Raw genomic sequence first — 15,426 nt, 5'->3', positions numbered from 1 at the left:
ATACTACGAATTTTTTTTTCTTCTACAAGAACAGATTTTCATTTTATGTAAAACTTTCCTGAGTGAGATATTTGGTGGTTACTGTAAAGATGTAGAATTTCCCATAATTTTTAATGTCTACATTTCTTTTGATTACTGACTACACCATCTTTTATTTTAAACTTTGTGTGAATACCTGCAAAATTAATTACTCATAAATGTGGAGTCTCACCTACATAAATGTATAAAAGTATATACTGGGAGGGAGAGTACAGCTGACTGCATGCAACTTTAGCAGTCTCTTTGATACTCTATATTTCTGCCTTCAGAATTGGGATAGTATGTAACTGAAGAGAATTTATATGGGTTTACATTTACATCAGTTTAAAAAGAAAAGAAAAATCAAGTTTATTTAAAGTTATTTCACTGATTAGTACCTTCTCACAAAAACTCCCCCAGAAGACACCTTTTTCTTCACTCGCCTCTTATCTTTGCTTGACTCAGAAGACTCCTCTTCCTACAAAGGAAAAAAGAGCCAAATGAGAGATCTGCTATAGACACAGTTTCGTCCTTCTACATTATCTGTTCCAATAGAAGAAATTTTACTATACTATTATTTTCAACTCTGCGTTAAAATTTTTCTAGGATTTTGTATAAATAAATTCTCAAATCTGAAGTATCAGTCCATCATACTGTGCTGGACTAGGTAGGAGACACCTAGAGAAATCAACCAGTCCTGGCTCTGCCTGGTACATCCCCAAAAGAGCATAGCTCTATTTCTGCTTTTTTCTTAGCCTGTCACTTCTCAATGTACTGCTACAGGACACACACAGTGTTAGAATGTCATTGTCTGGATTCTTTGCAAGCCCGGTAGTGCTAGGAACCACGTCTCCCGGTTCCTTCCATTCCTTCCATTCCACATCTACTGCAGCCCTTCCTCTGTGTTCATACAACATCCTTCTACTGCCCTGTCTCCCTCTCCACTCTGCCTGCCACCACTGTTTCCAAATATTTCTCACCCATCACAGTATTCTCAGGACCTAGCACAGAAGATTCACTTAATGCCACAAGGAGGAATGAGAGAGAGCTAGACAGTGACGCTCAGCAGATGCTAATCATCTATGAATAATTCTCCCAGTCAAAAAGTGCTCTACACCTAGCTGGTCAGGAAAGAGCTGAATGCAGGGGCTCCAAGAAGTGCACAAGGCACATACATGTCCGTGGGGAGAGCCCGTGGCCAGAGTTCGAATTCCCCCGGGTGTGCCTGCCCACACCCTTGCACTATAAATATGGTCACTATTATCAAAACCAGTTGCTGGTGTTGTTACTATCATCAAAAACTATTTAAGTGCATTACATACGTCAAACGATCTTGAGAAACTACCCTGAGAAATTTTTTCCTGGATAAAAATTATTCTATTACAGATTGTTTTGCAGGGAAAAAGTCTATTACAGATGGTTTTGCACGGCTGAATGCAATCATAGGTCCTGACCAGAAGGTGGCAGGAGATTTAGTCAGAATTTCTTGAAGAATCTATTTAAATGACTGAATGGAAAGTTCATTTTATTTATACGTTATATATTTAGACTCCCAAATAAACGAATTCCTACTCTCACGCGTAGGGTTCCACACATTTATTTACCTACTGATGATGTTTATTCAGCTTGAATACAGAAAATGAAAAGAAAGGAAGGAAAAAGAAAAGGATATGAAGAAGTGTGGATATATTCCTGTGAATCCTACAAGATAAAAATACCTCAGTACTGCCACTCAGTGTTTCACTTAACCTCAGTACAACCTAGTGAGATAGGTGTTATCCCCATTTCAAAGATCAGCTGAAGACCCAGAAGCTTCTGCAGAAAAGATGCAGTGGCAGGACTGTAGCTGTCATAAGAGGTTGATGACACTTGCTCATTTACGAAAATTCGATTAACCTAAAGCAGGTCTGCAAAAGACGATGGGCCTGCAGTACAGTGACCGGAGTCTGCTCTCCTGAAAACCACGTGGTTATTAGAGAGCAGAGCTTTAGGAAGGATGTGCTGTGTCGTATGGAATTGAGCCCAACGCCTGAGAACAGATGTTCCAGAGTAAGAAAATAATATTTAAAATAGCTACTAAAATTTTTTTTCTAGGTAGACGAATCGATTTGGAATGACTCAAAGATGGTGAAGCTTGGGTAATCCCCAAAAGATCTAGGAGCTGGTGCCGCCCGGAGGCGGAGGTGGCGGATCTGCTGCCGCAGGGTGAGGAGGAACATCAGGATTTGGACTGTAGGGGGAAGTTTATGAAAGGTGTGTGTCCTCAGGTCCCCCGGCCAACACCCCGTGACCGCACAGGCTGGCCTCTCTACACAGAAGTTTCCCACAGTGGCTAAGGGTGATGCAGAAATAAAGAGAATGGGTTGTAATTAATTCTCTCTCTTGGAAAAGTAAGCGCTGGTGGAGGTGTGTCGATGTGTGCATGCAGAGAAGTCACATACGTGTTTGTAGATGGACAGAATGCTGTCTGACCCGAGACAAACCAAACCGTTACCAGTAGCTTCCTCTGGAGAGTTGGACTTGGTGTGGGAAGGAACTACTGCCCTGTTTCTAACAGTTTATAACAACCACCTGTGCTAATATTTTTAAAGTGGTTACTAAAGAAACTAATGATAAGTTTGTGCAAAATAAAAAGCCAGGCAGTTTTTCTTATAAATCAGAGTTGAGACAATATAGGTCTGGACTAGAACTACCTCACCCACAATGACCGAAGGAAACATTTCCCTGTGGAAAGAAAACAGGAACCCTGCGTCACTTGCGCTTCCCCAAGGGCCACATCGAGGCTGTCTTCACCCACAGGAGAAAGTGAGGGTCAGAGTCTCCCCAGTGTCCTTTCTGCCTGCTCTGCTCTGAGACTAAAGGGCCCCGATACGGGCACCACCGTGGGTCCCCTGCTGTCACTTTCGCTCTATTTTCTATATTCTAGCTGCTTTTCTGTATTTGTCGTTTGTATCCGTTTCTCATATCCATTTCTTTTCAGCCTCCTCCTACATGTTTGTCCTTTTTATTTGTCACTCTAAGCCATTTTTCTAGATTTTAGAGCCATGTTCTGATTTCCAGATTCATAATTCTAGCCGGGAATTATGAAAAGAGCTAAAGCTATGGGATCAAAAGCTAGAGACTGAATACTGATCTCACCATTATTAGCTGTGTGAATTCAGACAAGTTACTTCAAGTCTCTGAGCCTCGGTTTCCTCACACGTTAAATGAGGGCAGATCAAATGACATGCTAACCCATGAAAGAACTCTGTGAAGGTGAAGCATTACAGATGTTCGTTTTTACTACTCTGCAATCAAGCTGAACAAAGGGATACTGTGACCCCTCCCACACTGGCTCCTTTCTACTCTTCCAGCTGCTTTTGAGGATGTGCTCGCTTTGAAAGCACAAATACTAAAAATTTCTTTTGAGGAGCTGAAGCTTTCTTACATGAATTCCATTCCATTATTCTGGCTACTGAGAATGTTAAAATATTTTTAACAGATTCCAGCTGTCTGAGAATTATTATTAGTTTGCTTATAAAAAAAATATTTTTTCCTCGGGGCACCTGGGTGGCTCAGTCAGTTAAGCATCCAACTTCAGCTCAGGTCATGCTCTCACGGTTCGTGAATTTGAGCGCTGCAGCGGGCTCTGTGCTGACAGCTTAGAGCCTGGAGCCTACTTCACATTCTGTGTCTCCCTCTCTCTCTGCCCCTCCCCTACTGGCACCCTCTCTCTTCCTCTCTCTTCCTCTCTCTCTCTCAAAAATAAACAATAAAAAATATTCTTTTCCTTGTGTCACAGACAATAACACTGCATACTTCCGAGGATGCTATACTAGCCAGTATCTATGTAAAGTAAGTGTGTGTGCATATGAAGTTTTATACTGTTATACACATAGTTACATAGAGAGATAGATTCCTTCAATCTTTACAACACTTTAGAAAGTATAAATTATTTTCTCTGGCTTAAAAATAAGGCACAGAGAGGTTAAATGACTCGTCCAAACTACAAATGGTTGCAACCGAGATTCAAACCCGAGCCTAGACTCTTAGCTCCTCTTATAAACTACTTCTTGAGAGAGAGAAATGTGTTAAGAGGACACCAACCACAGCAACGCTGGGGGCCCGAACCCCTTCCAGTGTCTCCCGGAGTTGATCCACCTCTGCGCGGCACTCATCCAGCTGACCTTCTAATTTTTCCCTGCGCAGCCGTTCGTACTCCAGCTGGCCCTGCAGCTCCTTGATCGTCCTATCAAAAAAAGTTGTTCAGTCTCCAGTATCAACTACCCCAATTATTTTTGGCAACAGCGGAACGCATCTATGCATTGTATTTATGCAAATAAAACAAGGAAATAATTTATTCAACAAATAGGTAGTACTGAGAGTCTACTGTGAGCCAGCACTGGTCTAGACACCGGGGGTACACTGGTGAGCGAAACAGGCCAGATCTGCCTTCCTGGGCCTTATCTTCGCTGCGGAGGAAGACAGACAGTAAAGAAACAAGTAAATAATACGGTGTGGGGGAAGGTGATAAATGCCAAGGCAGAATAATTAAAGCAAGAAAGAGTAATATAAAATGTCACCAAGGAGGGGATTAATACTGCAGACACAGTGGCCAGGGAAGGCCTTACTGAGAAGGGGGCTTCTGAACAAAGTCCTAAAGGAAATGAGAGAGGTAACCACACAGACATATGGAGGAAGAGCATTCCAGGGGGGATAGCAAGTGCAAAGGCCCTAAGGCAGTAGGACTGGTGAACTGGAAGAAACCCAGAAGCCAGTGTGGCTGGAGCAGTTTAAAGTACAAAAGGAAAGACGACTAGTAGGTCAGAGAGGCAAAGGGGAGCCAGAACAAGCAGGGCCTCGTAAGTCACAGCAAGCATCCAGGCTTTCACTCCAAATGAAGTGGGAAGCCACTGGAGGGAGGGTCCGAGCAGAGAAACGGCATGATCTTAGACTTTTGTTTTGCTTTTGTATATTTTAATGATCTACAGCTGGAGTAAAATACACAAATATCAACTGAACAATTCAATGAGTTTTGATTGATGTGTAAGCCTGGTAATCACCACCACTACCAAAATATAGAATATTTTCATTGCCTCCGAAAGTTCCCTCGCATCCTTCCCAGGCAATTTTCATTTCACATAGGCTACCACATTCTGAATGTCTATCCTGTTAGATTAGCTGTGCTTATGCTTATAAGTGAAACTGTGTATTACCTGTTTTTGTGTGCCTGACTTCTTTCAGTCAACAGTGTGTGAGATTTATTAGACCTAGGTTTTAACATGAGAACTCTGGATGCCGTGTTGTAAAAGACTGTAGGGGACAGAGAATTAGGGGGCAGGGACAGGAAGCTGGGACACATAGCAGGAACATCTTGAAAGAAGTCCAGACAAGAGATGATGACACCTGAACCGGGGTATTTTTCTACCTTATTGAGGGATGGTGAGGGAAACAGAATTTCCAAAGCAGGCTGGGTGGCATGTCAGGTTCCTATGAGGGCCATCTAAGAGCCTTGGTAGTAGCTCTGGTATGGAAGTGAGTGGCGTTAACACTGGGAATAGGAAAGAAGAATGTCCACTGTGGATACCTGGAATCAATCAGCAAACGAAAGTCATTCCCAGGGCAGAGTAACACCACTGGTACTATGCTCTATTGTGACTCTCATCTAGCTAAAAAATGAGAACAAAATCTAAAGGACATCCCTCAAACGAATATTTGTGCAGTGTTTCTTTCCCATTAGACCTAAAAGCACGAGTTTGTACTTAAAAAAAAGTCTTAAGATGTACTCAAAGTGGGGAACAATTACTACAGAAGAATTAGACCTCACTCAGAAGACACTGTCTCAGCTGACATGAAACTACATTTTGGTAGTAGTATTGCTGAAAAAATTGCTGAAGCAATTTTTTGGGGGGGAATCTGTTCAAAATCACATCAAGAGTATAACCATTTTACAGTGAAATGTGAATATTAGGGTTAAAAGTTCCATTAAGGACTTAAAATTATAGTCATCTCAGATAAAAGGTTTGGAGTCAAATAGGCTCAAATCCGGACTCCACCTCCCATCCTTTGTCCTGCCTTTGTTGACTTCACGGGACTCACTTCACCTCTATATTAAGTCTTGGTTTCCCATTCACTTAATAAGACAATAAATAGCTCCTGGCCCTGTGAAAGCTGTGTGAAACAATGTATCTAATCAGCTTATCCAGTAGCCAGCACAGTAGTGCCCAGAAGTAATACAAGCAGCGGCAAAAGTTCTCACCTACCTTAGCAGGGAAGCAAAGAAAACCAAAATTTAAAAGCTCATCATCTAGGGAAAAAATGCTCCAGTGTGAAGTACTTTCCCACACTACAAGGACTTTCAGCCAGGCTCTTAAGGCAAAAGGCCGTACTAAAAATATTCTACATCTCCAGACACTTTTAATCAATGTAGAGGCAGCTAACAGCTGAGATACCAGAAAAACCTCTAATTAAAAAGCAATCTTGTTTTTTTTTTTGGTCTGCTACTGCTTCCTAGTGTCTAAAATCCCACTACAACGGTATTTGGGCTTACGGCTTTGACTTCAGTTTAAATTCCCAGGTACCTAGGGAAAGGTAGTACATTAATCCTTATCAAAGACTAAGACATTACTCTGCTTATATTTACCGGGCTTCTGAGGCTACAGAGAGAAGAGGGTGGGGGAAAAGGCAGCAGGTCCTCAGAGTGTGAGGGAGAGAGACTCAAGCAAAGAAAAGGGCAGGGAAAGCAGAGTCCATGTGTGCTGCTCATTATGGACCCATGTTTTGATTGAGAGAGAGAGAGGCACCTGTCCCGTCTCCCTCTGTTCCCCATCCACTGAGAAGAGCAGAGAGGCGGTGGGAGGAAGTGAGCATGAGGCAGCCTCTATTCCAGCAGCACCGAATGTGCAGAGAGGCGATTCAGGGTACAGGCAGCAACGGGTGAGGCCAGCTTTGCAACCGCTCACTGCCCCTGGACACGACCACATTCTCTGATGGGGCAGGACAGTCAGGGAGCACAGGACCGGGTCTCAGATTTACGAGTTCTCAGTCCCATTTGACAGGCATGGTTAGAGAGACTGTTGGCTGCTAAGCTCAAAGTAGGTGTGACCTCAAAAAAAAAAAAAAAAGTCTTTAGAGAGTTGCAGTTTTATAAGATGAAAAGAGTTCAGGAGACCAGTTGTGCAAAAGTGTGAAAATACTTAACACTACTGAATTGTTCACTTAGAAATGGCTAAGAGGATACATTCCGTGTTATGTGCATTTTACCACAACTAAAGATCATCTTAACATCTTCTCCATCTGGGAGCTTAAGAGAAAAACTGGCTGGAACCTTACACCCTTTGGTGAGGATGGACAAACAAGTTGTCAACAAACCCTCAAACGGCACTGAGAAAGGGAACCAAAAGCAAAGCATAATAGTTCTGAGGACATTACTTTTCCGACTCAAGCTGCTCTTTCCTCTGCTTTAGATCTTCTTCTGATATCCCTCCCAAGTGTTTATAGTTGCTCTCCGCAATTTCCAGCATGTGTCTCAGTTCAACAATTTTCTTATAAGCTCTCACTGCAAGACAAAGTTGAACAGAAACCTTGTTTAGACAGGTAACAGCTCATATGCTCACAGGATGCTGGTCCTCAAACACATGCTTCTCCTGGAGCCAGTGCTCAGCACTCTGGGGAGGGGGTGTCGGGGAGAGGGCATAGACAGAGAGGATAAAGATCAGTAACAGAAGGTTAGTGTGAACAAGCAGTGAAATACCTGTCTGGAGGTTTCTTTTCCTGCTATTGAAGGGTGCATCAAATTGCTATGGTTATTAATGCTACAAACAGGCAGCTTTAAAGAACACTGCAGTTTCTAGGATTCATGGTGTATTACGAGACCACGCAAAATCTACTGTATGTAAGAAAATTAGAAAAACTGAAATATGCTTGATTTATTTAAAACAAACCAGATCTAACCCAGGCCCCCAATTTTTTTTTAAGTTTATTTCTTTATTTGGAGAGAGAGAGCGTGCACACAAGCAGGGGAGGGACAGAGAGAGAGGGAGAGAGAGAATCCTAAGGAAGGTCCACACTGTCAGCGAGGAGCCCCCGTAGGGCTCAATCCCGTGAACTGTGAGATCATGACCTGAGCTGAAATCAAGAGTCAGATGCTTAACCGACTGAGCCACCCAGGAGAGACGGACCTCTAATTTGGTCATTAGTCACTTGTAATATCTATTTATGCAAGAGCATACTGAGGGAAGGAATTCTTGAGAGCTTCTGTTGAAGCTATTATCTAGCTACCAAAACTGATTTTTCTTTTATTTTAATGTTTACTTTTGAGAGAGAGAGAGACAGAGTGTGAGTGCAGAAGGGGCAGAGAGAGGGGCAGACACAGAATCTGAAACAGGCCCCAGGCTCCAAGCTGTCAGCACAGAGCCTGATGCAAGGCTCCAACTCACGAACCACGAGACTATGACCTAAGCCAAAGTTAGTTGTGTAACTGACTGAACCATCCAGATCCCCCCCCCCCCAAACATTGTTTCCTATCCTTGTGGCAATGGTTCTGTCCTCCAAAGGCCATTTGGCAACATCTGGAGACATTTTTGCTGGTCACACTTGGAAAGGAACAGACTGTTGGCATCTAGAGGCTTGGGATGAAACTAAAATCTTAAAATGCACAGGAAAATCTCCCTCAACAAATAAGCATCTGGCCCAAAATAACAATAGTGCAGAAGTTGAAAAACCCAGCTTTACAGGACCAGGTTGGCAAGTCACAGCCTCTTCTCCCTAACACTTAACACGCGGATTTCTCTCTTAATAGGTTATAGATCCACAGGTTCCAAGCTGCATCCATCAGAATCGGGGTGCTCTTTAAAAATGCACATGTTTGTGCCCCATACCAGACCTACAACTTCAGGTACTGGTACTAAGCCCCTCAGACAATGTGGTGGGCAGACAGGTTTGGAAACCACTATAACCAGCAATAAGCAAGTGGAGAGAATTTTAGAAAAGAGAGGCTACAAAAGATCAAAAGAACTGTGGCTATTTAGCTCATATAATTCTTTAATATCCAAAGGCTATGTTTTGGAAGAGCTGTTCTATGGGGTCATCAGAGTTAAGAGCTGGGATTAAATGAGATTAGCTCCAGGAAGAGAGGTTTTTAACTCAACTAAGGAGAAGCTTTTCAACAAAAACAGTACGAGCTATTATGTATTTCTGGAGTGCCTGTGATACGCAAGACACTACACCAAGTTCCTTGCACATTTTAATCCTCACAAGAAGGCTGTTGGCTGAAAATGGGAACCCTGGAAAACAATGAGTATCTTGTCACTGAAGGTGACTCAGTGGAGGCTAGATGACATGTGACAGGCATGTTGAGTCAAGAGTCAAACTTCAAATGGGTAAAGGATTCTATGATGGCATAGTCCTAACTATAATTTACTAAAGAATGCTCTAAACTGAGGTTCAGTTCCAGGAATTGTGGATGTCAAGAAATCCAATCAGCCCCCTACAGGTGCTCTGGCAAAACCCAGTGTCCCAAGAAGGGGCCGTCTTGTCCTTCGGGTCCAGCTCTGGAATAAAATTAAGAAAATGGCCCATGGTTTCATAACTCCACTAGCTGAACCATCCCAGCTAGGTAGGTACCAGTGAACTTCACTGTACGGCAAGAGTTTAAGACTACATAGGAAATGGTTCTACTCATATTCTTGGTCTTTCCTAAAAAATCTTTTCAAAATGTTGTGACCCACTGACAATGATCCTCTTACAAATATCTCTTTCACAAAAAATTTCAGAAGTAAATGGAAAGTCTAAAATCAACTACTCGTTCTCTGAGGATCTAAGTTCTTGCTATTTCCCGAAACAATCACCAAAATGTAATTTAAGTACCAACAAGAAAATTAAAAAGTAGATAAATTTAACTTTTTCAAAATTTAAAACTTCTTCAAGATTCCAGTCCAATGGACACACCTATTTATAGAGCAAATCTATACCTATTATAGAGCAGTTGCTCCTGAATAAGAACTGAACGCTGACTGAACAGCTTCTGCACAACAGAATATGGAGAGGCCACACAGAGAACAGCGAGAGAGACAGAGACATGGTAATGAAGGGAATTCCCACTCCTGGTGTTGTAAACTACAGTGGGAAGGAACCAGGAGCAGATTCATCTGCCCAGAGGCACAGAAAAATAGTCAAAGTTTAAAGGAAGCAACTAGAATACAAAGGAACCATCATTAGAACCCCACCAAACAGCAGGGGAGTTGTTGGAACTCTCTCTGAATCAGAAGGGCTGGCGAGCTGCACAGTTCACGTTCCCACTCCACCCTGATAGCACAGATAGACACAGGGTCTGATGCCCATAGCCAGCCTATCCCCTCAGTAATTCTGGGGCCCCTCGTCCACAAGAGCCCCATCAATCCCACCAAGGCAGGCCTCAGGTTCACACCAAAAGCCTCTGGTCTGCCCTCACTGTAGCTCCAGCTATCTTGCCATGGTGACACAGGCTCAAAGTGCCATGTAACATTGAGGTCCCTACCATGCTGGCATCCTCAGCACAGCACAAGAAGCCCCCAGACTGCATCTACCTTGGCTCTAGTCAATCAGCAGGGAACCCCCTGAATTAAGCACCTTGGGACACTCTGATTTGTATCCACTTCAGCTCTAGCTATCCTGCCAAAGTGCCTTCAATGCACAGAGCCCTGAGCCATATTCACTTCCGCTACAGCTGTCCAGCCAGGGCACCCTCGGCATCTGCAGTCCTGAGAATACCCAGCCTCCACCCACCTCTGCTCTGGCCATGGCACCGGGAGAGCACCAGCAGACAGGGTTCCAAGACCTCCGTTCAGCCAAAGTCCTGGCCAGCCAAAGTCTAAACAGCATGCGACTAAACAATGAATGAGTCAACGAGGACATCAAAGAATAAATTTAAAAATACATGGAAAAAAATGACAATAAAACACAATGATCCAAAACTCAGCACCCAAAAAATGAATAATCCAACAACAACAAAAAAAAAATGGGCAGAAGAGGGGCACCTGAGTAGCTTAGTTGGTTAAGAGTCCAACTTCAGCTCAGGTCATGATCTCATGGTTCATGAGTTCAAGCCCATCATTGGGATCTGCGCTGACAGCTCAGAGCCTGGAGCCTGTTTCAGATTCTGTGTCTCCCTCTCTCTCTCTGCCTCTCCCCAGCTTGTGCTCTCTCTTCAAAAATAAATATTTTTTTAAAATTGCAGAAGACATGTATAGGCATTGTTTCAAAGAAGACATACAGATAGCCAACAAGCACATGAAGCTGATCAAAAAATACAAATCAAAACTATAATGAGATATCACTTCATACCTGTCAAAATGGCTAAAATCAACAACACAAGAAACAAAGACGGCAAGGACGAGAAAGGCGAGCCCTCATGCACTGTTAGTGGGAATGCACACTGGTATAGCCACTGTGGAAAGCAGTATGGCGATTCCTCAAAAAATTAAAAATAGAACTACCCTACCCTACAATTCAGCACACTACTGGGTGTTTACCTAAAGAATACGAAAATACTAATTCAAAGGGATACATGCACTCCTATGTTTATACCAGCATTATGTACAATAGCAAAATTATGGAAACAGCCCGTGTCCATTAATCGATAAATCGATAAAGAAGATGTAGTATATGTATATATACAATGTAATATTATTTGACCATTAAAATGAATGAAATCCTGCCATATGCAACAGCATGAATGGGGCTAGAGTATACTGTTAAGTGAAGTAAATGAATCAGAAAAAGACAAATACCGTATGATTTTACTCATATGTGGAATTTATAGAACAAAAAAACAAAGGAGGAAAAAAAAGAGAGACAAACCAAGAATTGGACTCTTGGACCTCCTGCGTGGCTCAGTTAAGCATCCAACTCTTGATTTCACCTCAGGTCATGATCTTACATTTCATGGGATGAAGCCCACATTGGGCTCTGTACTGACAGTGCAGAGCCTGCTTGGGATTCTCACTCCTTCTCTCTCTCTCTCTCTCTGTGCCCCACCCCCAATTCATGCAGGTGCTCTCTCCCTCTCAAAATAAATAAACATTTAAAGTAAAATAAAGACTAATGAGAGAATAACAGGGCATTACATAATATTTAACAGGTCAATATAGGTCAAGAGACTATAATAAATGTAAATATCTGTGCACTCAACATTGCAACAGCTGAATACATAAAGCAAATATTAACAGGTGTAAGGGAGAAACATAATATGGTAAGAGTAGAGGATTTTTTTAAGTAGCCTCCATGCCCAACATAGGACTTGAACTCATGACCCTGGAATCAAGAGTTGGATACTCTACTAACAGAGCCAACCAGTGCTCCTAGGAGTAGAGGACTTTAAAACCCCATGTACATCAATAGATAGATCATCCAGGATGAAAATTAGTAAGGAAACACTGTCTTTCAATGAAACATTAGACCAAATGAACTTAACAGGTTTATACAAAATATTCTTTCCAAAAACAACAGAATACACATTCTTTTCAAGCACACATGGAACATTTTGCAGGATGGATCATATTAGGCCACAAAACAAGTCTCAATACATTTAAGAAGACTGAAATCACATCATCTCCTTCAACCACAGCATTGTGAAACTAGAAATAAATCCCAAGGAAAAAAAAAACTGGAAAAAAAAAACCCCACAAACACATGGAGGCTAAACAACATGCTACAAAACCACTAATGGGTCAACAAATCAAAGAGGAAATTTAAAAAGAAAAAAAAATGAGACTAATGAAAATGAAAACACAACAGTCAAAAATCTTCGGGATGCAGAAAAAGCAATTCTAAGAGGGAGACTGATAGTGAAACAAGCCAACTTCAAGAAACAGGAAAAAATTTCAATAAATAATCTAAATATGTACCTAAAAGAACTAGAAGAAGAACAAACAAAGCCCAAAGTTAGTACCCTGAGGAAAATAATAAAGATTGATGCAGAAATAAATGAAACAGAAACTAAAAAAAATTTAAAAGATTAATGAAACCAAGAGCTGGTTCTCCGAAAAGGTAAAATTGATAAACCTTTAACCAGACTCATAAAAAAAAGAGACAGAGGGAGAGAGAGGACACAAGTAAAATTCAAAATGAAAGGGGAGAAGTAACGGTAACCAACATCACAGAAATATAAAGGATTATAACAGAATACTATTAAAAATGACATGCCAGCAAAGTACCTAGAAGAAATGGATAAATTTAGAGAAACATATAAACTTTCAAAACTGAATCAGGAAGAAAACAACCTGGACGGCTCTGTCAGTTACACATCTGGCTCTTAATTTCAGCTCAGGTCACGATCCCATGGTTGGTGAGATAGAGCCCCACATGGGACTCTGTTCTGACAGCATGGAGCCTACTTGGGATTCTCTGCTTTCTCTCTGCCCCTTCTAGGCTCATGTTCCTTTGTTTATTCGTTCATTTTCTCTCTCTCTCTCCTCCCTCTGTCTCTCAAAATAAAAATAAACATTAAAAAAAATACAAAACTAAATCAGTAAGAAACAGAAAATCTGAACAGACCAATTACTAGTAATAAAACTGAGCTGGTAATCAAAAAACTCCCAATAAGCAAAAGTCCAGTACCAGATGAAGTCACAGGTAAATTCTACTGAACATTTAAACAAGAGTTAATGCCTATTTTCCTCCAACGGTTCTCAAAAATAGAGGGAAGAAAAACTCCCAAGCACATTCAACAAAGCCAGCATTACCCTGACACTAAAACCAAAAAGAAACCCTACAAAAACAAACAACTAACAACAACAAAAACTACAGGCCCATGTCTCTGATAAACATAGATGCAAAAATTCTTAACAAAATATTAGCAAGTCACATTGAACAACACATTAAAAGGATTATTCACCATGATAAGAGATTTATTCTGGGATGCAAGGGTGGTTCAATATTTTCAAATCAATCAACATGATACACCACATCAAAAAAACAAAGGATAAAAACCATATTATCATCTAAATAAACACAGAAAAACCATTTGACAAAATTCAACATCTATTCGTGATTTTTAAAGCTCAGTAAAATGGGTTTAGAGGGAACAAACCTAAATGTAGTAAAAAGCCATAAATGACAAACTCCTAGCTCACCAGTCAATGGTGAAAAAACTCAGAGCTTTCCCTCTAAGATCAAGAACAAGATGAAGATGTCCATTCTCACCGCTTTAGTTCAACATAGTACTAGCCGCAGCAGTCAGACAACAAGATAATTAAAGGCATCCAAATTGATTAAGGAAGAAATTAAACTGACACTACTTACAAATAACATGGTACTATACATAGAAAATCCTAAAGACTCTATAAAAACTGTATTGTAATTAATAAATGAATTCAGAAAAGTTGCAGGGGTGCCTCTATGGCTCAGCTGGTTAAGCATCCAACTCCTGATTTGGGCTCAGGTTGTGATCTCACAGTCCTGTGATCCAGTTTCTCTCCTCGCGCTCTGCCCCTTTCCTGCTTGCACACATGTGCATGTGCCCAAGTGTGTATGCACTCCTGGTCTCTCTCAGAAAAAGAAAAAGAAATAAAGAAAAGTTACAGTATACAAAATTAATGCCCAGAAATCAGTTCCATTTCTATACACAACAATAAAGTAGGAGCAAGAGAAATTAAGAAAACAATTCCATTAATAATTGCACTGAAAGGAATAAAATGTCTAGGAATAAACTTAACCAAGGAGGTAAAAGACTGAATACTATAAAACACTGATCAAAGTATTGAGAAGACACAAACAAATGTTAAGACATACAATGCTCATGGACCGCAAGAACTAATATGGCTCTCTATCACACCCATACCCAAAGCAATCTACAGACTCAAAGCAATCCCTATTAAAACACAAATAGTATTTTTCAAATTACTAGAGCAAATACCCCTAAAATTTGTATGTAAGTACATAAGATTCTGAGTAGCAAAAGCAATCTTGAGAAAGAAGAATAAAGCTGGAGGTACCAGAATCCTAGATTTCAAGATAAACTGCTAAACTCTAGAAATTAGAACTGGCACAAAAATAGACACATAGATCAAAAGAACACAACAGAAAGCCAGCCCAGAAATAAATCCATGTTTTTATGGTCAATTAATTAATCTAGAACAAAGGAGACAAGAATACACAATAAGGGAAAAGGCATTCTCTTCAATAAATGGTGCTGGGAAAACTGGATAGCTACATGCAACAGAATAAAACTGGACCACTTTAGTACACCATATACAAAAATAAACTCAAAGTGTATTAAAGACTAAAATAAAACCATAAAACTCCTAAAAAATATATAGCGTAGTAATTTCTTTGACATCTGGCTTAGCAACATTTATGGACAGGTCTCCTAAGGCAAGGGAAACAGAAGAAAAGATAAACTATTATGACTACATCAAAATAAAAACCTCTGCACCGTGAAGTAAACCATCA

The 15,426-nt window shown here is 41.0% G+C and overlaps 1 protein-coding gene across 1 annotated transcript in view; it reads right to left on the bottom strand.

Annotated features, from left to right (window-relative positions):
* Positions 1-362: 362 nt before the first annotated feature.
* ANKRD42 (ankyrin repeat domain 42) overlaps positions 363-15,426 on the bottom strand; it is a 63,528-nt gene continuing 48,464 nt past the window's right edge. Inside the window, exons 11-13 of the mRNA XM_077776191.1 lie at positions 7,429-7,555; positions 4,105-4,246; positions 363-496 (exon numbers count right to left, since the gene is read on the bottom strand). Coding sequence (XP_077632317.1) covers positions 410-496; positions 4,105-4,246; positions 7,429-7,555 — 356 coding nt within the window. The 3' untranslated portion in view covers positions 363-409. The remainder of the gene's footprint in view (positions 497-4,104; positions 4,247-7,428; positions 7,556-15,426) is intronic.

This window comes from Crocuta crocuta, unplaced genomic scaffold, assembly GCF_008692635.1.
Source record: "Crocuta crocuta isolate KB4526 unplaced genomic scaffold, BGI_CrCroc_1.0 scaffold332, whole genome shotgun sequence".
NCBI lineage: Eukaryota > Metazoa > Chordata > Mammalia > Carnivora > Hyaenidae > Crocuta > Crocuta crocuta.
The sequence above is the reverse complement of the archived record's forward strand: the minus strand, read 5'-3'. Positions and strand labels throughout refer to the sequence as shown.